The sequence below is a fragment of the Aulonocara stuartgranti genome, assembly GCF_965226115.1.
Source record: "Aulonocara stuartgranti genome assembly, chromosome: 5".
Classification (NCBI taxonomy): Eukaryota; Metazoa; Chordata; class Actinopteri; order Cichliformes; family Cichlidae; genus Aulonocara; species Aulonocara stuartgranti.
In genome coordinates this window covers 31,474,937-31,501,189 of record NC_138943.1, presented here as the reverse complement: position 1 = coordinate 31,501,189, position 26,253 = coordinate 31,474,937, and the positions used below count along the sequence as shown (strand labels likewise).

The following is a 26,253-nucleotide window of genomic DNA, read 5'->3' as shown; positions in this document are numbered from 1 at the left end:
TTGAATCTATTTAATATTTCTTGAAAAATAATTGATTTCTGTGCATTTTTTTTCACACTGCATCAAATTAAGGTTGATTACGTCGATTAAGCATCATGAGGTGGAGCGTGAGGGGTGGTTCCCTATTTTTTATTTATTTATTTTTGTTGTTGCTGGGAGTTGGAACCCTATTAGTTAGGTTGCTTAATATTTATGCTAAGTACTCTTTAAAATACCACAATAGGGAGGATGGTGTAGGTTTAAGTTTATTAGATTGATCAGTATTGCTGAACTATGAAATTTTTTTTTTTTTGCATACAGGTATAACAGAATAGCTTTAGTGTAGTTGTTGTTTTAAACTTGAGTATGAACTTATACAAAATGCAGCAAGATATTTAAAAAACAGTTTTGTTGATTAAAAAACACTATCGGATTCATATCGGTATCGGCAGATATCCAAATTTATGATATCGGTATCGGTATCGGACATAAAAAAGTGGTATCGCCATCTCTAATCGAGACAGTTATGACATTACAGTGGCTTCATTTAGTGAATAACTTGACGCTGAGTTGGAAGAAAGATGAACACAATTCATGTCGCGACACCAGGTGCGTCAGTTCCATGTCTCCGGGATGTTAATGTTTTGTCATCAGCTGACACATTTCGATAGATATCATTAATTTCTCTGGCATGTCGTTACAAAATGGCATGTCATTGTGTTTCCATCTGTTTTTTTATGCAAAGGTCACCTACATTGGCATTCTGAGGCAGAATTAAATTCCCATCACTGAGAGAGAGAAATCAGTTTTCGCACAAGGGACCAAACAGGGCCAAGACGGCCCTGTGAAAAGTTCATTTAAATTATGGATTGCAGTCATTCCTGTAGCATTTTTCAACATAATTGTTTTGAGTTTCCCTGGTACAGAGTAAAGGTTAATTGTATAATTAAATAGCTGTTACTGCCATTGCTATTGTCAGTATACCAAATGGGAAAGCACTGCATCGGTGTTCGATTTCAAATAAATGATGATGAAAGAGATATGAACCTACATCACATTTTTCCACCTATTAAAATATTTGCAGTTACATTTGGACGAACTTGTCTGTTTAACAATTATTGGGGACTTCTAGGGACATCCTTTTGAGAAAAGCCAAAAAAAGTGTTGTTGTTTTTTTTTGTTTTTTCCCCAGCGTTCACCCCTCTCTGAAAGCCGTTCTCTTTTCCAAGGCATCTGCCTGAGATACAGAAGTGTCTTTGTGACATTTTCGCATGTCTCCTCCTCCCATACATCATTTACTAACATTGCATGCACCAAGGCAGGTGTTGGGGAGAGGATAGGCATTCCTTCATAGGCTCAGGCCCAGCCTGGAATACTGGAGTCACTTTTCCCACCCAAGGAATAAAGCCTTGCCATCGCAGCTCAGACTGGTCCCATTCTCTTCCATTGAGTCTCAAGGTCACAATCCCATAGCAAGGGGTCAAGGTGATAGGCTGGCAGCCGTATGCCTCATGCATATGGATGGCAGATGCTCCATCTGCTCTGCTGGAGAATGCAAATTTGCAAGCCTCTTTCTCTGCTCTCTTTTTCTGCCTCAAAGGGCAACCCTGCCAGACCTTACATGGCATCAGTTCCACTTGTTGGTCGCAGAGTGACGATTTATGCAAAACTGTAATAGAAATGCAAGTCATCGCCCCACACCAAGTCCTCCAACCCTCCCACTATAGCTCCTTCGCAGGCAACTCTTATTCATTTCTTCCCGACAGTGTGTATTGTCGCTTCAGAAAATTAAATCTAGGTTGTTTTATTCTATTGCTGCACTTATTCTGGGGAAAAAGAAAAGACTGTTGTTCAGTAACAGTCATCTGATATTGATTGGTAGTCTGGGCATGAATCAGACATATTAGAAAGAATAATGTTTCTCTTTGCCTTGACATATTCTAGCAAGAAACATTAATCACAGCGTTTGACCCTGGTGCGCTAGATCTGTTCTTCTTTGTGTTTTAAAGAATGAGATGAAGAATTAGAACAAGCACCCTTTGTCAGGAATACTCTGCTGTTTACACTTTCACATTTAGAAACTCCCAAGGTCAAAAGTACTTTTCTCTGGTTTCTACCTCATACCTAAACTGGACTAGTTAGAGGTTAAGTGGCTTCCTCTCTGATGGGACTGTGGCTGCTCACGGGGAACTCTGAACAAGTATCTGCTGAAGAACATAAAGAAATAAAATGCAGAAAAAGCAGCATCATGTTTTGTGCAGTCAGGTTATTTCTAAAACAATCCATACCAGCACTTTTGAGCTCCAGATGGGAATGAGCATGCTCAGAGCTGAGGTTTGTGGGCACAGTGTTCTGTGGCTTTGTCACTAAAGCAGCTGATTGGTGCACCATTTGACCGATTGCCTTCAAGGGGTCAATACTGTGATTATTTCTATGCAAAGCTCATTGCGGACTGTGGGCACCGGGCAGCGGTTCAAAGGTGATATCTAGAGGTCACTGCGTGTTGAGGCCTTTGTTCAGGCTGCCCTCGTGCCACACGAGCGCTCATGGACAAAAACGTCACAAGAAGTGGGGCGTGTGTCTTTAAAATGCAATACGTCAATAACCAAGATGGGCTTCAGTGGTGAGATTTCATGGTGTTAGCCAAGCTGCCACTTGGTCCACGGATTCTTGATCCCCATGTGGTTTGTCTTTAAGCTCCTTCTTACTGGGTGGATAGGGAGGGGGCATGCTGAGGATTGGCTGGTGAGCATCGACTCAATCCTCTTTTGCAGTTGTCACCCTGATGTGTTTAAGAGGACTGCATTGTCTCATTCCTACCAAAGGACAGCTGGTGTAGGCTTTTGTGAAGCATTTTCAGCAGAGCTTTGCTATTAATCTAATACAACATCCAAACTGAGACTTTCATGAATGCCTCCCTGTCTGCGTGTCTTCATAAAAGTTCGAGCAAGTAAATGCGTCTTCTGGTTTTTGTTTTCTTGTTCTGCTGGCTGTTGACGGGGAGGAGTCACGGGCAGGGATTTTATAAACAATCCCATCTTGTCTTTTCCAGAAACCCTCTCATCCAAGCTGATGTTCTGCGATGGCTGAGTGTACAAGCAAAATGTTCACTGGAGGGGAAAATGACAATAAAGATGACATGTTGACTCTAAATGAAAGTCATCTGCAGTCAGGTGATAATAATAGGCTCAGGACAGTGAGATCCAGGCCCTGCGAAGGACAAAAATCCCTGGAGTGAGGGTAGATAAAGGCAGATGAGAAGATAAAACGTCCTTTTCCCTTTGGTTTAGTAAGTGTTATTGAATATGTGAATATGCATGATCTTGAGAACATCTCAATATCACTTTGTAACTTTAGCCTGCTGAGACAAAGTTGGTCATTTTCTCTTACAGTTAATTTCATGATGCAGACTATGTGTGCTACAGTGTGGCTAACACTCTGTTTTATCCCTCAGTCCTTTACTGTGGAGGCTCCATGCAATACTAAGGCCTTTTTAGTATCATACACTAATTTATATCATAAAGAAGTCTGAGGGGAGGTTCCTGGGTGGGCTTGAATCTTGCTGTGGAGAGTTTGCATGCTTTCCCTGTGCTTGTGTGGACCCTCACCAGGTAATCCGACAACCTCAAACAGTACAAGATGCACATTTGTGAATCTAAACTGATCATGGATGTGAGGTAGGTCAAGTGTTTGAAGTGTATAGAATAAAATACTGCATGAGGGTGTGGTTAAAATGTAACTTGTAGTTTAAAGCTCTTTGACAATAAAGACAACCAAAGAAAAAAATGTGAGTACATTGATCTATTTATCTCGCCTACCTCGCACTTAGTATGTCCACCAGTGAAAATGTGTCTGCAGAGGACTATTTCCTGTTGTTGGCCACGTTCGGTGAATGTCCTGTGTTAAAGTTGCTGTGTAGAATCCAATTTTTCCAGGGTCAATAGTCTAATATCTAAACCTAATATCTTTTGAGTGAGGCATATACCCCCACAATCTGAGTACAGAAGATAACAATTTCTGCCATTAGAGGTTCAACATACACATCTGTGGATTATGCATCAAATGTTTCTCTCTGTCTGTTTTAGCTCTGACAACCAATCCAGGCGCACCTTATGACAGTGGGATAGACTCCAGAATACCCATGACCTTTAAGTGATAAGCAACAAAGAAGATTGACGGACGGACGGACGGAGAGAGGGATGGAGGAGGGATGATTATAGCAGATACTTCACTCTTGATCGATTAATTTACATGAGTACAGGAGATTCAATACATATTATTGAGCACTAAAGCTGAAATAGATTAGACTTGAATTCACCTTTAAGCTTTTACTTTGCTGAATCATATTTTCATTAACTACCCTGTTTTTTCTTTTAAAACAGCAACAGGCAGATGAATAATACAGTATGTGCACACAATAACAGCACATGACTCTGCCAGAAGTTATAACATGCACTAACATCAAACAAAGCAACACTTACAACTGGAGTCTCGAGAGAAGCTGATGAGATTATATGGATTAAGGGCATGCTGGTGGGACATTTGTATGCAAACACTATGACTGAAGCATGTATAAACACTGAAGACTATTTTTGCCTGAGAATCCATCTAGGGTTTTTTTTTCTCCCAGAGAGAACCCCAAGAGAATAAAATGTGAGAAGTTTGAGAGTCAGAAAGAAAGATGGCTGTCATGTCTAGCATGAAGGTTACACAGGCAAGTTGTTTTGAGTGGGAACACTTTTCAAGCTGGGAAGAGTTCCTCATGGATTTTTTATTTTTTTTGTCTCTAAACCAGCAACTGAAATCACCTCCGAGCTCTCGGGCTGCTGGAACCTGATTATGAATCTTCACAGTGATTCCCGGCAGAGTGTCCCAGGAAATGAATCCATCCATTCGCAAATCAGTTTCACTCCCAGCTTTACCCTGCAGGTGCTCAGTGGCCACAGGAGGTTATCCACCACTGTACTTACCAAGAAATGGCAGAGAAGGCGAGAGCAGATTCTTGATCCGTCTTTGATGTCGCCCTACCCACATCCCCAAACTCTCCACCTCTCAGTGTTCCCGCCATAAATCCTTCCATTTGACTGAACAGCTGACCTCTCTCTCAAACTTGGGCAAAAGCTGCAGAGGATTCCACGGAGAGCTCATGCTTGGTTACTAGGCAGATATCATTAATATTTAAAGACTGTGTTCTTGTGCATGTTGTGGTGTAAATTCATTTCTTTAGTGGTGCAAAAGCTACACGCTCTCTTGGGATAAAATAGGGAGACTCCTCGGGATGTGAGATTGCTCCGCTGAAATTGTCACACACAGCTGACAGAATACAGAGGAACCCACTTACTCTGTGTTTGCTTATTCATATCCTGAAGCCAAAAACCTTTGAGCACATACACAAAGACACTCTGCAGCCTGTGGCAGGAATGTTTCTCAGCTGTTGTATGTGTGCTAGAAGTCTGAATTTAGTGCATACAGGTAGACTTAAAAAAGGCTGATAGGCATGTGTCCTATTGTTGGGATGCATGACTGAAGACGGTGAAGGAGGAGCGAGCGTAATGAAACACCTCTCAAATCTGTTACATTGGAAGAAGGCAGCTAGACGGGGAGAGAAGGAGGTGGAAAAAAGAAAAAGAACATGTGAGAAAGTGATCAGGGTGTGTGAGCAAGAAAATGCTGCCAAATCTGCCCAGCAACCACTTTTAGTTTAGCAACCACCAGCTGACTGACTAAGAGCTTTGTTGCTCCATTTGACCTTTTCAACCTGTAATGTCAGTGTTGCTGGTAAAAGCTGAGCTGCTGCATTAGCTCCAGGAGCTGACTGTAGACTGTCATGCCTCACACACACACACACACACACACACACAAATATATGTATATCTCTATGTAAATATACACGCACACTGTCATAACAGGCTGTCAGAAAGAAGAGAGCGTCAAAGGAGCACTGAATGATGAGTAATTACTGTCACTGTAGTAAGAGAGAAAACTACACTACAGCATCAGACTGTACATTGCTACACTGCCTGACAGGACAGGGAAAACAAAAAGGGAATATATATTTTCCTTATAATTTCAGATCTGGAATAATATTCCACCTGTAATGAAAAACTCCATTGATGAAAAGTAGCCTTTTTGGCTAATTACGCAGCCATGGATTGTTTTGTCTTCTGCTCTTAAACAAAAATTTCCCCATATTTAGCTACTCTGCAGATTAGTTTTCTATAATCTGTTTCTTGTTTTTTGGCCACTAACTTGGGCTACACCCGTGTCTAATAGCCAAAAATGAAGCTTTATTAAAGTTTCCACTGTGTTATCAACGGGAGATGAAAGTAAAACTGATTTGCAGCAGCACCACAGTCCTCAGGTGACATGTTAGAAGACAGATTGGTCCCTGCATCCTTTAGTGGCTCAGCCTTCTTGTGCTGGACAATGCTCCCTCACTCAAACAAATCTCAATAACAAAAGTAGGGAAGGAGGAAGGGCAGGGCAGACTGCGTGAAAGGTGGGGCAAAAGATGGAGAACCCGTCCTCTCGAGGCAGATGGTTTATAAAAAGAATTCAGTTCTGGGAGCACGATTTGGCAAAAGGTTTGATGCAGCGGTTGAACGGTGCTGGAAAAAACACACCTTGGATTAAAAACCTCACCTTTTTGCTTTATCAGCTGGGTGCAAAGTGGGCTTACGAATCTGTTTTCTTCATCATAGCAGGCGACTCGCACTTTAACGAGAGTTGGGAGTTTGGTTCGCAGTGGCTCTGGCCAGCCAGCGCCTCGGCCTGCTCCCCGCAGCATCACTTGGCTCGTGCTCAGCTGACTGTCAGTTGTCCTGACAGCCTGACCTCCCGGAGGCTCACACAGCCAAATGCCACATCACACCAGGCTCGGCTCCGGCCCGCAATCATTTTCACACACACACTCCCCCAACCCCTGCTATTGACAATACCTGGAAATGAGAGCTATTTGATTGTTTATCTCTGTTTCTGCAGTGTACAGAGAGTAGAAAGAATAAAATGTTATCATTACACACACTGCCTCCACCGGGAGATCATAAGTATTTGTTCTATAAATCTAAAGCACTCCTACAGCTGCACATTCCTATGACAAGAGCTAATTTCAGTGATGCTTACTTGTCTCTAATTCTCTGTACACCTGGCAGTCTTCAGAGCAAAAGTTTTTTTTGTTCCGTCCAGCTGCTGAGACATTAAAGTTTGGGTTTGTTGCTTTACCTCGCAGCCTGTTTTGAAGCTGGTCAGCAGACGCAGTGTTTCATTCTGTGATGAGATGACAAGCCCTGATAAACTGCAGTGTTTACTGCACAAGTTAACAGAGCCAATCAATAGCAGCACTCGATACCTTGAATACAGAACGGCTGAAGTAAGAGTATATCATCACCTGGGGTAATGAGAAGAAACGGAGGTCTTTATAGAATACATTATTATGATAAACAAGAAAAAAAGAAAGAAAACAAAGGCTTTTCATTAAACTTTTTTTCTCCATCAAGTGCTATGATCTTAATAGGTTACTACTGGAATCAGACCAGGAGCACAAATGATACAAAAAGAGGGACAAGGACATGAAGGCAGGACATGATGTGGTAAAAAAAAAAAAACACACAATAAGGAAAAAAGCATGAACAGAAGCATCAACTAGTTCAGGCCATCAACCCAAGGTAAATTGTATCACACAGAGGTGACATGCCTCAGTCACCTCAAGTCATGTGCAAACACACGTTCACAATTTGGAGATCTATTTAAGCAACAAAACCTCTCATCTCTTCCTCTAACATGCCAGCACAGCTGCTGCCCAGGACCCTCAGCCCACCTGCAGGCTCTGGGGAGATATTTACTCACACTTACCCTTCCATAGTTTTATATGCAATATATTTGGTGAGAATGAAGGATAGTTCACCGCTCTATCACATTGCTAATGTGGAAAAGCAGAGAGTTCCCAGGGCATAAAACATGAGGTATCCAAAAACAAAACAAAAAAACAACTGCCAATGCCAAAGTGGAGATTTGATTGTGGATCATAGCGAAATGTGATGGACATCTATATGTTTTTATACTATTTCTATCATGTACTTTCTATTTTGAATATAATAACCATTCTATTATTTTGAAGTGCACTTTACACAGCGTCCCAGCTGTTTTTTTCACACGTGTCTGGCCACAGACAAAAATAAGCGCAGACAGATGTGGCACAGACAGAATGTGTTTTTTTGCTGCTGCACTTGGAACCCTTCACACCTCTGTCATGATATAAGTGTGGATTCCAGTACAACCTTTTGGGGGCTTAATGGAGTCGAGTGCATTAGGTACAAGTGCAGTATCAGGGCTTCTTAAAAACTTGGGCCAGTGCAGGAGGACTTTTTGGCACTCTGGAGTTGCAATATGAGCACTTGAGGAGCAGATCAAACATGAGGAGGAGTGAGAAAAGATGAAGCAGTGTTTGGTGGACTTCCAGGATGCAGGCCTTGGAGTCTGTGTACTGTAGCCTGGATGCAAATATTCTACGAAACAGCATGTGATAGAGCTGATTAGCATGAATTTAAGAAAGCAGAGTGAAATATTTTCCAATGAGTGAATTATTCTCTGGTCACGGTAAATCCAAACAAACATGTCACTTTAAGCATGCCAGTGCTTTCAGTATATCTGTCTCATCTTTGGCTCTTGGCCCATAAGAGGGAAATCAAATTCTTTACAAGCCGGTCCTGTTTTTGTTTTGATTTTTTAAAGCTAGATGTGTCGTTTTTATCAAGCGGGAGAAATGAGGCATCTATATTTAACTTTGGAGAGCTATTGAGCAGGATGGTGCATGCGGGACTGACTCAAAATAAACTAGAATGACTGTGTTTGTGCCAGAGGAGGAACGTGTCACACTGTGCAACAGTATTTCTCATTAATGCGTTTTTAATAGCTTTTGGAAACAATGCACTTTTGCTTCCAAAAGCCACAATGTGGGAGGAATCCAGGCTGCAGTGGTCACATTTTTCAACACATTGTTTTACATATGCAAACCGAAGCTTTACAGAGAGACATAAACAAAGGCTACGCACTCATCGGATTAGCCATGATTTTAAAAAAAAGGTGAGGGATTTCATTGTGAGTCTACTGTTGGAGAGCCACTGTCTGTGAGCTCTCTGTGGCACTGAAGTCACTGCTGCTCAATAAAGAAACTTTGATCTGTAGATACTTGGAGGTCCTGGTTTCATTTAGGACCTAACACACGTTTAAACAACTACTTATTTATTTAGTTATATATTTATTTTAAATGGTAGAGTGGTACATTGAGCCTTTCAGAAGTGCAGAGGTTTTCTTTGGCTGCAATGACCTGACTCATGAAGATAACTTAAATCAGATGATCTGACGCCTTAGAGTAGAAAGTATCAAAAACCCACTTTTTCTTGTGCGCATCCAATATGCAGACATCCTTGTATTTCCCTCCACCTTCATTAAGCGACTTGGAGTGTGTAGGTCCAGCAACACAACCCATCTGTCTCCATCTGTCTATGAGGACCAGAAAAGACATATAGACCTGCAGATAAGCCCTCTTCTTCCTGCCTGCCTATCTACCTCCTAATTTTCTCTTCATGTCACCAAAGGTGGCTTTGATGATAGACGCTCCTGCTCAGCCTGCAGCACAGTATGAATCCTGGTAGACATCTACAGCTGCTTTGAAAATCAAACTAACAAGGTGCTTGTGCAGCTCCTTATGTGCTTTGCGCTCATGTGATTTCTACCTTGTTGGAAATTAGCATTTGGCTAATGTGTCGTGTAATGTATGAACAGATCTCACGTTTTCTTGCCGTTATCGCCACATAAGTCACATCTAGAATAAGTGTAAAAATTAGTGCCTAGCATGAGTGCTTGCACTTGCCTCCCAGGCACCCGGCTCTCTCGTGTGAAGCCCTGCATTAAGATGTTGGCGCTTCAAAGTGAAGGACACTCGTGGAGCAAATTGATTTTAGAGTACAGTGCTCGAAGCCTTCCAACAAAGACTTTTCCAACTAGTGAAAGCGAGCAATCGCTAGGAATGTGCTTTGACCGCACATGTTTAGGGCATATTTAATCGCAGATTGCGACACTGTTGCGGTGGATTTAAGGGAAACTTGAGGTGTTACCACTCTCTGCGCAAAGCCTTGTGGAAAGTAACCATTTTTCATTTAGGGTCTCCTCTTCAACCCCTTTACATCTCTCTCGGTTTTTTTCTTTTCTTTGATGCAGTTGCCATGCACTCTGAGATGTGACAACAGGCCTGAGAGGGAGCGGGAGCAGCACGCTGAGCTGCTGCGCGTAACGCTGGCTCCATAATCTCCTTGTCTTGCTGCAACCGTGAGCAAATGGATTCTGGAAATGCTAATGCTTCATCATACACGGTCGCACAGATGCTAATGGAGCCAATGTGCTTTCCAGCCTGCAAGCCAGTTTAATGATTCTGCATCCAGCTAAATTTATATTTAAAGGTCGCAGCATGAGATTACTCCTGCCCTTTGCACATTCTTCCTGTGTGTTCTCGATGTCATTATTTCACATGGGTGATGTAGGGTCGGTTTGGAATATTGCATCAATTAGGCCCCAGTGACCGGTAATTGTTAAAGAAGAGCATGGTGCCAGTGTGGTGATATTTGGTGATTTTGTTTTCAGTTTTCTCTTATCTTGTACTTTTAGAGCACTGGCTGGAACTGATTTGTCTTATAGAATTCTGTTAATGGAGGTGTGGAAAGCTTGGAAGAAGAGCAAGTGTCAACATTATTAAGAGTCTGAAAGGGAAAACTGGCAAAGTACTGTCAAAGCAAGCAAGAGAAGCAGACCCATCTGCTTCTGAACAAGTTATCTACCTGATAACTATGACCAAAACCTTTAATGCTAAGAATACTACAGGGTCCGGTGGCTGTAATAAGATGCTATTATCAGCTGTGCAAATGCACCAATGACAGGACAATTACAAAGACAGGTTCATCTCTAAAGCCAGAAAAAGACCATGAGTGACTTTCAGTGCTGGTATGTGCTCCTGACTGAAACTATTGGACCATTCCTTTTTCTTACGATCATGCATTTCATCCACAAAAACTTGTTTTGTTTTGTTTTTTTGTTTTAATGAAGGGATAGGGGGTTATATATAATTGATACATGATTGTAACAATGGAAACATCCATTGCATTTGGGTTACTACCTCCCTATAACCAAGCCTGTATGACGTCCACTTGTGCCAAGAGAGTAGTGCAGATTATAGTGAGGTTAAAGAAAACCAGTTGGCATCATGTGTGCTTCATTGTTTAGTTGTTTAGGTTTTTTTTATGGTATCATGGATTGCCCAATTTGCTTATTCTTCGTGGAACTCTTTCATTGCCATCTTACTATCTCAGAATGAACAAAAATAGTTTTATCAGCACTGTTTGTCTATATCACAGTATGCTTTACAGTATGTTTTGCAAGCCACGACGACATTTTTCATGATGACGAGGCTCCCATCTTAATTTCTTCCATCCACTAAAATTGAAATATTCCTGAGTTTTCATTAATATCTGTATCATAACTTATTTTAGGAACTTTAGAATCCTTTTTAGAATCGAACATTCAACTCAGGAGTCGATGTTCGGATTTAGAACATAATAATAATAATAATAATAATAATAATAATAATAATAATAATCCAAAGAATTCTCCCGTGTCCAGTAACACATTATATTGTCTTCGAGGTTTGCATCTAAAGGAGGCTAAAAGGGGAAGTTGTAGGTCCACCACTTCACCCCCAAACCCCCAACCCACACACATCCTCCCCCCATGCCCCACGCCCCATGCTCCGCCACCCCGCCGCCCTCTCCTGCCTTTGTTCTCATCACAAGCCCGGAGCAGATGGTGCTCTGCTTTGCGTTGGCCGGCGGTGACAGACAGGCGCTCTCAGCCAATAGCCTGCTGGGTAATCAGCTGAGCGGTCTGGACAGCGCCAGGTGTTTTTATAATTTTTCTTCTCCCATCCGTAGGAGGAGGAGGTGCAGGCTGTGGCGGTGGTGATAGTGGTTGTGGCAGAGCGGAGGAATATCGGAGCGACAACGCAGTCGGTGGCGGGTTGCAGCAGGTTCAAGATCTCTGTGCAGACCACACCATGCCTCTCTCCGAGGCGCCCTGGGACTGATCGGATACTCGGAGCGACAAATCGCTGTAAACAGCCGCCAGCTGAACCCACCGGGATACCGGAATATGTGTTAGGACGCTGTTTGATGAGCCCCGTTCACTTGGCACCGGTGGCGTTTATTGTTGTGTGCTGACGCGTGTGTCTGGATAAAGGACCCCGTGCGCTCGGGAACATCAGACTGGAATGCCAACAAGGTGAGACCCGACAGGAGGAGGGGAAGGAGAGGTTCCCTCTGCTTTATCGCGTTAGTTTCCTCTCATGAACTGTAATTTCTATAAGAAAGAAATGAAAACGAAGATGCCAGAAAGAGATTAGTGATGTTTGATGTGTGTAGTGATTCACAGAGTGTGGATATCCGTCTCCCCCTGCAAGAGACACGCAACGAGTTTGGGTATATTTAGGATGCAGACGCACTCAAGGGCATTTTTTTATGCATGCAGTCTGGTTTCAGCCCATCAGTTCAGGTTTGCAGTCTTCTCTGAACACACGTGAGAGCGTTTAACCTTACAGTGCACGACACGTTTCGACTCTTATTACGCCTCGAATCTTATTCCACCGAAAACAAACTTTGATCTCGTTGCGGCACTTGCCGTGCCAGCGGGGGCTAAGTGCGGCGTGCTCGGCGATGCGCGTGGATGTGATTTGCATATTAATGTTAAAGTGTGTCGGCAGATGTCTCGATCCCTCCGGTTTAAGCGAGAAAAAAAAATAGTCGCCAGAGTCTCCTTATGAGGGAGGGGAGGGGGCCCACTGCGAAAGATGCTGTGCTGAGAATGGGGTTGCATTAGCGGGGGGTCCATTGTGGCTCACAAACGCTGCTTGTGTCGCTGCAGCTGTTGCGCTTTTGTGACGGGAGACTGCTGCCGCTTCCTTGCATCACTCAACTAAACTTCAGGCAGACGTGGGGTTCGCTGTAGAGAGTTCAGGTTTGTTTTTGAGTGTTTTAATGCGTGGAGTCTTGCGTAATCGCCTCACTTTTTCTTTATTTTTATTATTATTTATATTTCTGCTGTCTATGGCCTCTTCCCGAACCCAAAGCGCCCAGAGTCGTGTTTCCTCGCAGAGAGCTGTGGGTCAAATTAAAGTGCCGCCTCAGCAATTTAACATTAGAGGCTTCTCTGTGCAGTTTTTTTAGTAGAGTTAATAGTGTTTAAAGGTTGGACATTCGCTTGGCCTTCTTCAGTTGATTCTTTCACTCAGATTTGCAAAGCAAACAGAAGGTCAAATCGTTCATCACAACCGAGTGAGCTGGATGAGGCAGGATCACCTGATTGATTTTCTTTTTCATGCCAAGGGAGCATCTGGTCTCACATGGACAAAGTGCGCACACACCACCAGGCTCTCTTTTTCACACACACACACACACACACACACACACACACACACACACACACACACACACACACACACACACACACACACACACAGAGTCTCCTACTGTGCATATGTTGCAGGTGTCTTTCTCTACATCTATCTCTGTGTAGGGTTTTTAGGAGACATCGAAACTCATGGGAGGGAGGTTAAAGCCCCCACCCCCACCACCGACAGTTAGGTCACTATTATTCCTGTAAGAAGGGCTGAGGCGTTGAAGCTTTGTCTTCCACAGACACTTTGGTAAAGACATTAGTATACAGGCTGCGTGCATGGTATGGTGGGAGGGCTTAAGTGATAGGTGGTAGTGTGTTATTAAAGTCCCAGTGTGGAGAACAGACGAGTGATAACAGAAGTTGGTTGGAGTGAATGGAAACTGAGTGCTAATCATAGTGAAAATCTGCGACAGCTGTTTTTGGTCTTCAGTGTCTCTCTTTCTTTTTTTAAACTTATTTTATCCTGTTGTTGTTCCTTTTCTTCCAGCACTCCTCTCCGACCCGTCAGGGGCTTGACAGGAAAGAGTCTATTTGCTTACATAACACACTTAACTGTCATTCAACTAACATCATCTTTTGAAATAATTTAACTCCAAGTGCTGCAGGTTAGGTGTCACAGGTGCAGTTTAAGCTTTTAACTAGGCAGATTTACCAGCTTGGTGAAAGTAGGATCGTCATAGCAGGAAGCTCTGGGATTGCTTTCCAAATTCTAAAATAGCTTTGCTGGAGAGCTTCTGTAAAATTAACAAAAGCATAAAAGGTTGTATTTACTAGAATATCTGCCTTGCACCCAGTGCAGTTAAGGGAATTGGTGTAAAAAATGATGGCAGAAAATGACTCTTCTGTTGACCTTCAGTCTCAGTTTCATGTGAATCAGCGCTTAAACCACAGCATCCTGCTTTTCCCAGAATGTAGCTTGATATCAGGGATTTTTTTGTGTATGTAAGTGTTCAAAAGCATGTTTCAGAGTTACAAAATATATTGTTTGCCACATTTCCCCAGCTAAGTAAAGCTTTTTGTGTCCATAAACTGAAATCCATGTGTAAAATTTATGGTGCGCACCTTTAATCAGCTTTGTAACTATAAAACATATTTTATATTTGCACGCTTTGATCATTTATGCTCTTATCACTTCCTCTTTGACCAGATAAATGGCACGTATTCACACATGTAAGAGTTTAATAAAACATTTGTGCATCTGGTGAGATCACAGTTGAAGAAGTCTTTAGGATCATAGAGGAAGACCTGAAAAAAAAAAGCTTTGACAAAACAAAGTATGAAAAAGGTAAAAAAAAAAAAAAAGAAGAGAAAAAGTTCTTCTCCCCCCAAAAAACCCTGGAATTTTTCAGGACAGTCAGGCTTTGATGTTATTCACTGATTTCCTTTATAAAACGTAGAACACAGCAGTAAGCAGCCCGCAACAGACGTGTGTAGTTTTGGCAAAGTTGACAGGAGTTGCCAGGCTAGAGCGTGCAGAAGGCAGCAATCCAACATCACACAGTCTTCGTACCAGGGACTTGGCTGATTAAAAGCTGATCCAACAGCACTGGACACTGTGTTCTCTCATACACCTGTCGGGTGATATTTAGAACATTTGTAGGAAGGTGTGTCACTGTGACTTTTGTGGAAATTAAATGAAAAGCACAGTCCTTTTTGACTTTTTTCAGTCAGCACTTTGAGATCTTTAACAAACACATTGCTGCTGCAGCAGTAGCTTATAGGAACATCATCCAGTTATAACAGGTCATCAGTCATTGGTGAATTGCTTTTAGTCTTCCCATAAATAGATACATATGTAGAGGTGAGAAAAAAGTAGACAAAAGTGACATCAGTAACTGAACAAAGATCATCATTAAAAATAATTATCAGCACTAATGTCCTTGCAGCTTTACTGTCACTCTTTACTGCTTCAAAGTTGATATCTGTCATTCTCTTTGCTATTAAAAAGCCCATAAACAGGCTCAAGTTTAATTCGGTCCATGGAGACGTTTTATTTTAAAAAATTTCTTCCCTATTATTTTTCTCATCGGCTGTTTTAAAAGTCAGGGGAAAAGCTGGTTTGAAAAGTGGCAATTATCATTTTCCATCCTCAGAGGTGACATTGCTGATAATCCCATTTTCAGAAGACACTCCAAAACCCAAATATATTCAGTTAGCTAAGATTTAAATCATCACTTTGGAGACAGTTTCTGGTTAATTTTCTATTGATTGACTATTCATTTGACTGTTTAGTCGTTTCAGCTTTTGTCTGGGTAATTTATCCTGTACTGGGGGTTTTTTTTGGGATCAGTAGCAAGTTCAAACCGCCCGTTTTGTGCCATTTCAACGTCTGCATGTCCCGCTTACTATAAGATCTCACTCACTGTTGTTCCTCCGAGACTCTGTTGTGTAATTCAGACTTGCAGTATGCATCAAATGCACTAAATGCAGATTTCTACACACTGGAAATCGTGGGCTCTCTGGCTGAAGGTGAAACAATTTTAAGAAGTGTAGAAATGAAGCTGTTGTAAAATAAATAATGCGTACATTCCTGGTGATGAAGTAGCCCTGTCATTTCCAGCCAGGGAAACCCTAAAGTGAGTCATCTGCTATGAAATCACTTGAGCCTTCACACTTGCTCATATGTTAATATATGGCAGAAATCCAGCATGGTGACTAATTTGTCACAGTGCTCTCCAAAAATACATGAACGTGTACGTAACACCGGCTATTTGAGACCCTGCAAGGAAGGCAAGTGAAAAGTGCGGATGACCTCATCATCCTAATAATAATAATAATAATAATAATAATAATAAAAAGTTTACATTGCAAGAGCCGCCGAGGAAGGTTTAACCATTATTATAATTACATTATACAATATTATTATAATATATAATTATCATTATTTTGTTAACTGACATTTTAGGTAGATTATATTTTTCACTTCGACCTCTTGTTGTGTTATTTGTAGAACATATCGCTTCCCGTCACTCAGGTTCTCTCATCTAATTCAGGAGTGTTTTTGTCACCTCACTTTGGTTCCCTTTGTGTCATGATGTGTTTATAGCCACCCTGGGGTTGTTTATCTCACCTGCTCCGCCTGTAATTTGTTTTCCCTCATTTCTGTTTTATCTGTTTTTTTGTTTTGTTTTGTCTTTTTAATCCGTGCACACTAATAAAGTAAAACTTAAAAGGTGAACCTGGACCAGAAGGGAGAGTTCTATTTCAGGCTCCCGAGAGAGCCCTAATGCAAAACTCTTGTTATCCATTTATTAAATCTCCTTTTCATATTTCGCATGTTACGCTCAGTTGATGTTACATTTAAGGGGAAAAATGCAATCAGACAGACATCATAATTTAGTAGCTTGAACGTTTTCAGAGAGAGACCTTTTGTACTTTATGACAGCGGTCCCCAACCCCCGGGCCTCGGACCGGTACTGGTCCATGAGTCATTTGGTACCGGGCCGCGAGAGTTGAGGCTCAGGTGTGAAATGTATGGTTTTCAGGGTTTTTATCGGTTTTCAGCTTTATTTTGTTATCGTTTTTATCGTTAACTCGGTTTTCCTGGGTCTTTTCTCGTGTGTTATGAATAAATCTTCTTTTTTTCGGTACCGGTACTGGTTTTATTTTGTTGCATTTATCCGCGACACCTTAAAGGCCGGTCCGTGAAAATAATGTCGGGCATAAACCGGTCCATGGCGCAAAAAAGGTTGTGGACCGCTGCTTTATGACATATTCCACTGCACACACAGGAACCACGATTAAGTGCTCATCACAGACACGTTCTACAGATATTGATGCAGGGAAACTGGATGCATTATCAAACACAGTCTTAGCATATTAGCCAGGTCATGACCTGTGGCTCACCAGTTCCTGCAGACAAATGTGATATTTTTAGGGATGTGTGAGGTCAGATGTAAATGCCATGTGTCCCGGTTCCCATTAGAGTGTGAAATTTTCTAAACTGACCGGGGTCGGCTTTTACAGCATGACAGACTCTGTTGTACTGACAGACTCTGTACCTGCCGCTATCCATGCTAAGTGGATGAGCTTCGAAGTTAGCCAAATAAATGGGACCCATCATAATAACAATGGGGAAATTATTCGTTAAAATGTTTTTGATTTAGAGCATATGAAACAAATTAATAAATTGCCTGTTGGTTTCAGCTTTTCTTTTGTATGTTTTTTAATCTTTGAGAGCTTTTATTGAAGCACACATGTGCAGCTGGTGAAAACGAGCTGTAATTGTTTTTTTTTTTCTTTCTTTTTTCAGATTTATTTTTGTCTTTTGCCTTTATTAAAAAGTGACAAGACAGGAAAGAAGACAGGAAGGTGAGGAAACAGAGTTACAAAAAAACATGATTTGGCACCTGCGTGTACTTATTAATTTAATTATGCATGTAACAATTTGAACAAATGTTATAAAAGCCTCCTTTTCACATTCTATGTAATCTACATGTGAGCTATGCGCCCTGTTGTGATGCTTGAGTATCCACTGAGGTATCAGTGGATTGAGGGCTAACTAAACGGCGGGGTCAGCTCACTTTTTTTGAAAGGAGGAAGCTGAGTAACCGTGAGATACTGTGATGCAAAAGATGGATGTGCTTTGCATTAGACACAGCTTAAATAACCAACAAATGCCTAAATTTCATCTTAATAATGTCTTGTCTTTGTGATGTGTCTCACCAGAGCATTGCACAGCAGAAATCAAGTCTTCCATAGATAATGTGCAGCTGTTTTCACAGGTGTCCGTTTGTGCCCACCCGGGGTAATTAAGTTAATTTCTTTTGGCACTATGAAAAAGTTCTGCCCTACCACGAGATGAGCTTAATGCATTTTGTCAAATCCCAGGAAATGAATCATTAAAGGACACTGCCAAGATCTGAAATTTAGAAAGCAAGCCACAATCCCCCATTAGCGTTAATAGGTGCATCTGGCTTCACTCTAAGGGCTGCTGTGATTACCATAAGATCACTTTGCTAACTGCGTAGATATTGTATTAATAGACTTAACCCACTAATGATGAAGGTGGCAGAGAAAATCATTCAGTTTCCTGTGGAAGGAATTGTGAAACTGATCTTTTTTTTTCTTTTTTGCAGTCATTGCATTGAAACCTATCTGAAGTGTGCCTGTGTGGGTAAAATGTGTAATTATACAGTAAAAGTAGTCATGAGAGCTGAAATGAAAAAGAGTCAAGCAGACTAATGAAAAATAAATGTGTGTCTGTCGAAGAGTTGAGAAGTTTTGCAGTTCAGGTTACCGATGCATTTCTGTGAGCTGTGATGTTAAAACACCTACCCATCGGTGTGATGAGAAGGTGACACAAAACACTTCATAACAAACTGCTATTAATGTCTGAGGTGACAGAGCTGAAATCTCAAGCTGTGGCGTTTGGTTCAAGTGTCCCATTCACAGGTTCAGAGGTACCTGTGGTTAAAACCTGGTTTTTCCTCTTTCCTGCCTTTGCTGTTGTGTTGTTGATTTTTCCTCCACCTCCTGGGTTCTTTAAGCTTCCCTGTGTATTTGTGCTCACAATTGACTTGTGCAACCTTTATCAGTTTTGGCCCCAGACATCTTTCACCCTGTGTTTGGAAAAAAAATCAGGATTCTGATATTTATGTAATTTTCACCTTTTACATGGTTGTAGATATATCAAAACAGCATTTAAAGTATTAGTTGTGTTTTATGTACAGTACCAAAAGGGATAAGAAACTTCTTAATCTTACATTGTATAAAGAGGACAAAGCTGACAAAGTTGTCAGCATTCAGCAGGCGGGGAGAATTTAAGATTATCCCCATTTGTGTTAAATACAGGAGGGCAGACAATAATATATTCCTACATCTGCCTTATAATGTTGATGTGTGGCATATTTTAAACATGTTTTGCAGTCGTATGTCGTGGATATGGATTTAAACACTGCTTTGAAACACGTCATTTCATTAGGATGACACTGATCTAACAGTGTCAGAATGGACCTTTATCATTAATTGTGCTCTTTTATGCAAAACAATTTCAATATTTACAGAACAAGTTTAAAAAGGTTACATATACTGTCATCATCTTTATCCATGTTTCTGAAGATATTCCCATGAACTCAGCTAAATCATTTTAAATACTGTATAACAACAGAACATTTAGTCATTGACCAAGTGACAAACAAGCACTTAAACAATTCTTTCTGTAACGAGATTATCCGTGCATTAACGCTGCTCTCGCGCTCTCTAGTCTTAGATTCCACTGATGTGCTGCTATTAATTAAAGTGCCAAGTGACCTGTTTCTCTCCTCTGGGTCTGATTCCAGTACACTACACCCAGCTAATCTGCACTTCATCATCTCCATCTGCCAAACCCCGACTGCGTACGCAGCAATCGTCACAAAATACCAGCCTTTAGCTTAAAAACAAGATCTGTCTCACCAATGCTCCGCCCTGTCCAAGGGGAATCCCTGGTATAGGCGGAACAGAGTCGCGTTGCTGTCTCCTTGGTGCTGTTGCCAGGCAGTTTGCATTCAGATGTATTACTCAGCTTTCTTGCTCGAAAGCCTCTTAAGCGGTATCTTCTTAAGCTGGTGTTGACCACAAAGAAGGTGGAACCATTGTGAAGGCTGCTGTGTGGCTCTACACTGGGTGGGTGGAGGCCTAAATAGACCTAATTAACTTAGGGGGTAGCTTAAGTGTCTCTGTGGTTTACTGAAAAACCACTGAGGACAACCTAATATTACTAATTAGCATTAGTAAAGATACAGCAGTGACAATAGTTATTTGTGCTGTAAAGATGTAAACAAATTGAAAATAGAAGAAAGGATGTTGAATGTAAAGCTGCGCAGCATCGCTTTAAGCCAAGTGCTAAAGTTGATGTGCTTACATTAATAACAGAGACAATGATAATGTAGTATTATCATAGCTATCATATTGGTAAGCCTTCCCATATCTTAGTTTAGCTTTTAAGTATGTTAGCATTTGCTAACAGGCAGTAAGCACAGCTGAAGCTGATGGGAATTTCTTTACCTTTGTGTCTGATTTTGAGAGAAAATACTCGACAAATAAATGAATAAAAAACAGCGTTGGATTTTAAAAAGTTGTGGCTGCACAAAAAATCTTACATTTCATCTCCAGAGGCAAAAGGGCAAGTTAGATATATTTTATTGGCAGTGCATCCAATGATTATTGAGACAATTCACTCAAAACAGCAACCGTGGGTGCACTAAAAGAACCGCCTGGAGCATCACCAACATAATCTGAATTCATCCAGTGGAAAAGTCAAGGAGTCAGAGTAAAGTTTCTGTAGGGTAGCTGCAATATTGAAGTCCACACCAAAGTCAGCATTATCAGTCCTAGATAAAAATGTAATGACTGTATTTCACTTGCTGTCATACACAATGAGGGGTCTAAAACGTGGCAGTGCTTTCAAGTAAAAGCTGCCAGATTTAATGCTCTATCTTCCAACTCCGTGAAGTAGGTGTTACTGCCATATGGGCTAGCAGATGCCCATCACACCACTTAAAGCTCCTACTCCTTAAACAAAGCGACTGCATGGCCAGATCAAGGTTTCTCTTCTTCTCACAACTAACAACCCACTCCTTGAATTTGTAGTCTTAAGCCTTGTTAGAGCTGAACAAATAAACTTTTGACATTCTTCTTTCTATATTCAGCTATTTGTGAAAAAAAAAAAATCCTAGGCCCGCTGAAATCATTTTTTTTCATGTTTGCCCCAAATTCTGAATGCTGAAGACACTGCATTAAAAATTAAGCAGTGCATCTTTTTTTTGTTTTCTTTGAGGCTTGGCATGTACCAATATCTCACAGGGTGTAATGATGTTCGGAGAAGCTAATGATCGAGTCCTTATGGGCCTGTTGGAGAGATGAAAGCCCTCGATGGAATATGAGCTGTTTCCAAGTAGTTCAGAGCAGTGTTTTGTGCATGCATTGTAATGAGCTGAAATTGCATTTTCTCAAAACTGTTGATGCTGCAAATAATGACAAGTCTCACAAGGATAGTGGAGAGGCAGTTGTTCTTACTTAATCTTCTGTCTTGTGTAATTGCTGCATTTATGAGAGACATTAACGATCTTTGATATTTCATTAATTCCTACAGATAACAAGATTAAGCAGAGGATACATCCATGTCGGGGTAACTGTGAGGTGTACTGTGACACAGTAGCGCTTTGACCTAAATGCTAATATCAGCATACTAACACGCCCACGGCAGCAACAATACTGATCTTTAGCGGGTATAATCTTTACCATGTACCATGTTATAATATAGGCTCACTTAAGTTTTAACATAAATTTCTGTATCATGTTTCATCCAATAGTGAGTGAGATATGCAAAAAGAACAGTCAGAGAGGCACAAAAGTCATTAAGGATATACTAGGCTGGTCTCAGTTGCACCTGTACCTTGCCCAAGCACAATTGCTATCCCCTCCTCCCATCCCCCCACTGGTAAGTGCTCACACTGCACCTAATGATTCTGGCCTGAGCACACTTCACGTTGTCTCAGCATTTCAACCCATTCTCTCCCACGCACATTCACACTTTTGAGAAGTGCTCTTGCAGAGCTTAAGGAAGTTTCTGATTTTCTTTTAACATTTTGTGGCTTAATTGAGTCCATATTTGGAAGCAGTGACACACTGTCCTCTCACATGCCTTATAGATTTGTTAATTACTTCATTTTTACAAGGGCAGCTGTCATTGAGGAAGGATTTGGGTTCTGTGTTTGGTTGCTCAGTAATCACACTACGTGTATACTATGCTCAAGTCCAACTGAACATCATCTGGGCCAACATCTTCAAGAACTCTGGAGTGCAGTACAAAGATCAGAGGTGCTCGGACACAGTACCCATAGTGGAGATACACCCTAAGATCCATTTTCGGGGCAACAAAGATATTTGTAAAGCTTGAATTAGCACCAGTGTCTGGATATGGAAATAGTTGCTATTCCAGTCTGGACAACAAACCGGTACTGGTGTTGTCTTTTCAAATCTTAGGGCCAAGATAACAAGCTAGCTAAAAAGTATCAACCCTTTATATTCTAAAAATGAGATGGAGATTATTTTCAGTATAATGACATACATGTTTTCTTCTTCTTTTCAGGTTATCCTGAAACTCAAAGATCCTGCTGTGAATTTCCTGAGCATTTGATTTCATGGACTTAAGGACATAATCTGTGGAAAGTCTGGTTGATGACTGTAACACACCGTTTTCCCAAGTCATTGGACCCACCTGCTGTCCCTCTCCATCATGGCTAGATGGAGGTTAGACTGCCTTTTTCTGGGCCAGGTGTTTATTGGCCTGATCCTGGTATCAGCAGGGTTATCTTTTGTCCAGAGCAATGAGTGCCCCCAGCTGTGCGTGTGTGAGATCCGACCCTGGTTTACCCCCCAGTCCACGTACAGAGAAGCCATCACTGTAGACTGCAATGATCTTCGTCTGACACGCATTCCAGGAAATCTTTCCAGTGACACTCAGGTTCTCCTCTTACAGAGCAACTATATTGCCAGGACCAGTGAGGAGCTAGAGCAGCTGTTTAACCTAACTGAGTTGGACCTATCCCAGAACAATTTCAGTAGCATTCGAGATGTTGGTCTTACCAATATGTCCCAGCTCACCACACTTCACCTGGAGGAGAACCAGATCACTGAAATGCCCGATTACTGTCTGCAGGATCTCAGCAACCTGCAGGAACTCTACATCAACCATAATCAGATCAACACGATCTCTGCCAATGCCTTCTCTGGGCTCCATAATCTGCTCAGGCTTCACCTCAACTCCAACAAACTCAAGACCATCAACAGCCAGTGGTTTGAATCTACACCCAATCTAGAGATCCTAATGATTGGGGAGAATCCTGTTGTTGGAATAATGGACTTTAATTTCAAACCACTGGGCAATCTGAGAAGCCTTGTATTGGCTGGAATGGATTTGACAGACATTCCTGGAAATGCTTTAGTAGGACTTGACAATCTTGAGAGTCTCTCGTTCTATGATAACAAGCTTGTCCGAGTTCCTCAGAGAGCACTTCAGAAACTACCTAACCTTAAGTTCTTGGATTTGAACAAAAACCCAGTGCACAAGATCCAAGAAGGAGATTTCAAGAACATCCTGAGACTGAAGGAGCTTGGTATAAACAACATGGGAGAGCTAGTTTCAATTGACCGTTATGCTTTGGATAATCTTCCTGAACTCACTAAGTTGGAGGCTACAAACAACCCTAAATTCTCTTACATCCACCGCCAGGCCTTTCGTGATGTTCCAGCTTTGGAGAGCCTTATGCTGAACAATAACGCTCTGAATGCCCTCTATCAGTCCACAGTGGACTCACTGCCCAACTTACGAGAGATCAGCATCCATAGCAACCCTCTGCGCTGTGACTGTGTCATCCAGTGGATGAGCTCCAACAAAACAACAGTCCGCTTTATGGAACCTCTTTCCATGTTTTGTGCCATGCCAACAGAGTTCAGGGGTATGCATGTGCGTGAAGTTTTGCAGAATAACTTAGCAAACCAGTGCTTGCCCATGATTTCTCACGATACCTTCCCCAGCCACCAAAATTTGGACATTGGAGTGACTGTGGACTTGGACTGCAGAGCCATGTCCCAGCCAGAGCCTGAAATCTACTGGGTGACGCCCATGGGAAACAAGATATCCATCGACACCATATCTGACAAGTACAGCCTCAGTAGTGAAGGTACACTGAGAATTTCTCATATCCAAGTAGAAGACTCTGGCAGATATACCTGTGTGGCCGAAAACTCAGAGGGAGCTGACACTAGAGTGACTGCCATAAGGGTGAACGGCACCCTGTTAGACAGCACGCAGCTTATGAAGATCAATGTCAAACAGACCGAATCTCACTCAATTCTCGTTGCCTGGAAAATAAACTCCAATGTAATGACCTCTAACCTCAAGTGGTCATCTGCAACCATGAAAATAGACAACCCACATATTACTTACACTGCCAGAGTACCCGTGGATGTTCATGAATACAACCTGACACATTTACAGCCAGCAACGGAGTATGAGGTGTGCCTCACTGTCTCAAACATCCACCAGCAAACGCAAAAGTCATGCGTTAATGTGACGACAAAGCAGGCTACCTTCGCCGTTGAAATGTCAGACCAAGGGACCAACACTGCTCTTGCAGCAGTCATGGGATCAATGTTTGCAGTCATCAGCCTGGCCTCCCTGGGTGTCTACATTGCCAAGAGGTGGAAGAGGAAAAATTATCACCATTCCCTGAAAAAGTATATGCAGAAAACCTCATCAATACCACTAAATGAGCTGTACCCCCCCCTTATCAATCTTTGGGAGGCAGACAGTGAGAAGGACAAAGAGGGTTCTTCTGAGACCAAACCCAGCCAGGTGGACACCACACGCAGTTATTACATGTGGTGAGAGCAGCTTTGCAAGTGGGACACTGTTTTAGGAGCACAAATATACATATTTGCTTCTTTGTGTAAAAGTGAACTGAGCATTTTTTTTTTCCTTTTCCTTTTCTTGTTTCTTGATTTATTTATTTTTTGTTCTCTCAGACTGAAGCGGGCGATGAACCGCCATTTTCAAATCTCTAGTTTAGCATACTGCCTTTTTACCCAGTTTGACACACAACACGGCAGCTTTGTTTAGCTTCCTGGACTTAGTAGTCACTGTGCTTTACTTTTAGTACTCGTTTCGATGAACACAGCATGAGCATCGTCACGGATTCGGTACGCGTGAGCAAAGGAAAAAAACCTGAAATCCAAGATGTTTTTAATTCGTTTCTCTGGCAAAACTGTTAGAGACTGTAATCTTTCTTTCTCTTGTAAAACAGTTTCACCGTTGACTGTTGTGCACTGAAATATATATATATATATATATACTAATTTGTCTATCAACTCAAATATAAGCTGACAAAGTATGTTTAGACTTGATATACTGTCTATTGAATAATGTTAGAAATTCTTCCGTAACGTTGTATCAGCTATGATTTAAGTTTCTTTTTGTCCGTTAAAATAACCATATGTTTAATTTAGAGTTTAAGTTTGCAGAGCCACTGCTGTAAGCCAGCAATAGAAATATGAATGTTATAAACTAGGTAACTAGATGTAAGGCTTTTTAACTTTCTTAAATACTTTGTTTCTTATTTTGCTATAATATGTCTACAATCACTGGTTTTGTTGTGGTTTACACACACCAACATGTTGTTCGTTGAGGAACAAGTTAAATAAAATCTTTTTTCCTCACATTTTCTAAACCATGATTTCAACACCAAGCCTTTTTTTTTTATTGCAATACCATTCATTTACCATTGTGTGGTGCATGCAGCCATCGATTAATTGATGAATGACAGACCGAAGCAAAGGTTTAACAGCCGAAATTATTCTTAAAGGGGAAAACTCATCATCTATTAATATCCTATGTTGGGTTTTATTAATATCAGTATGATGAGAATAGCTGTAGGTGTTAGGCTGTAACCCAAGTCTGTCAACACTTAGACTTGGGCTGTGTTGATGGGAAGAAAATTGAAGATGCGGTTATCATAGAACAATTTAAATTCTTCTCTCAGAAGACTATAATTACTGCACAATATGCCTTAGAGTAGGTACAGTAACTTGAAAAACCAAGAATTTAGTCAATCAAACCCAAGACAGTGGATGTTTTTGTTGCCATAGCATTCCCAAGTCCATAATAGAAAGAAAACACCCCAGGAAGTATAACATAATCGAGACAAACCAAAGGAAATGGGGACTGTGGATAATCAACAATTACAGTAAAGGCTGCAGCACTGTTTTCCACCAGGCAACCGTTCTAATAATTAC

General features: G+C 41.4%; 1 protein-coding gene across 7 annotated transcripts in view; it reads left to right on the top strand.

The window, feature by feature from the left end:
* The window catches only part of lrrn1 (leucine rich repeat neuronal 1), a 31,458-nt gene extending 5,792 nt beyond the window's left edge, over window positions 1-25,666 (top strand). The window contains exons 1-3 of one of the 7 annotated variants that reach the window (XM_082532077.1): window positions 11,805-12,303; window positions 17,729-17,787; window positions 22,550-25,666. In XM_082532077.1, the coding sequence (XP_082388203.1) occupies window positions 22,697-24,850 (2,154 nt within the window). In that variant the 5' untranslated portion in view covers window positions 11,805-12,303; window positions 17,729-17,787; window positions 22,550-22,696 and the 3' untranslated portion in view covers window positions 24,851-25,666. Of the gene's footprint in view, window positions 1-4,064; window positions 4,615-11,804; window positions 12,304-12,884; window positions 13,036-13,963; window positions 14,159-17,728; window positions 17,788-21,863; window positions 21,899-22,549 lie in introns of those variants that run through there. The other 6 variants (XM_082532076.1, XR_014276649.1, XM_082532075.1 and 3 more) reach the window with 6 other exon arrangements.
* Window positions 25,667-26,253: the final 587 nt, after the last annotated feature.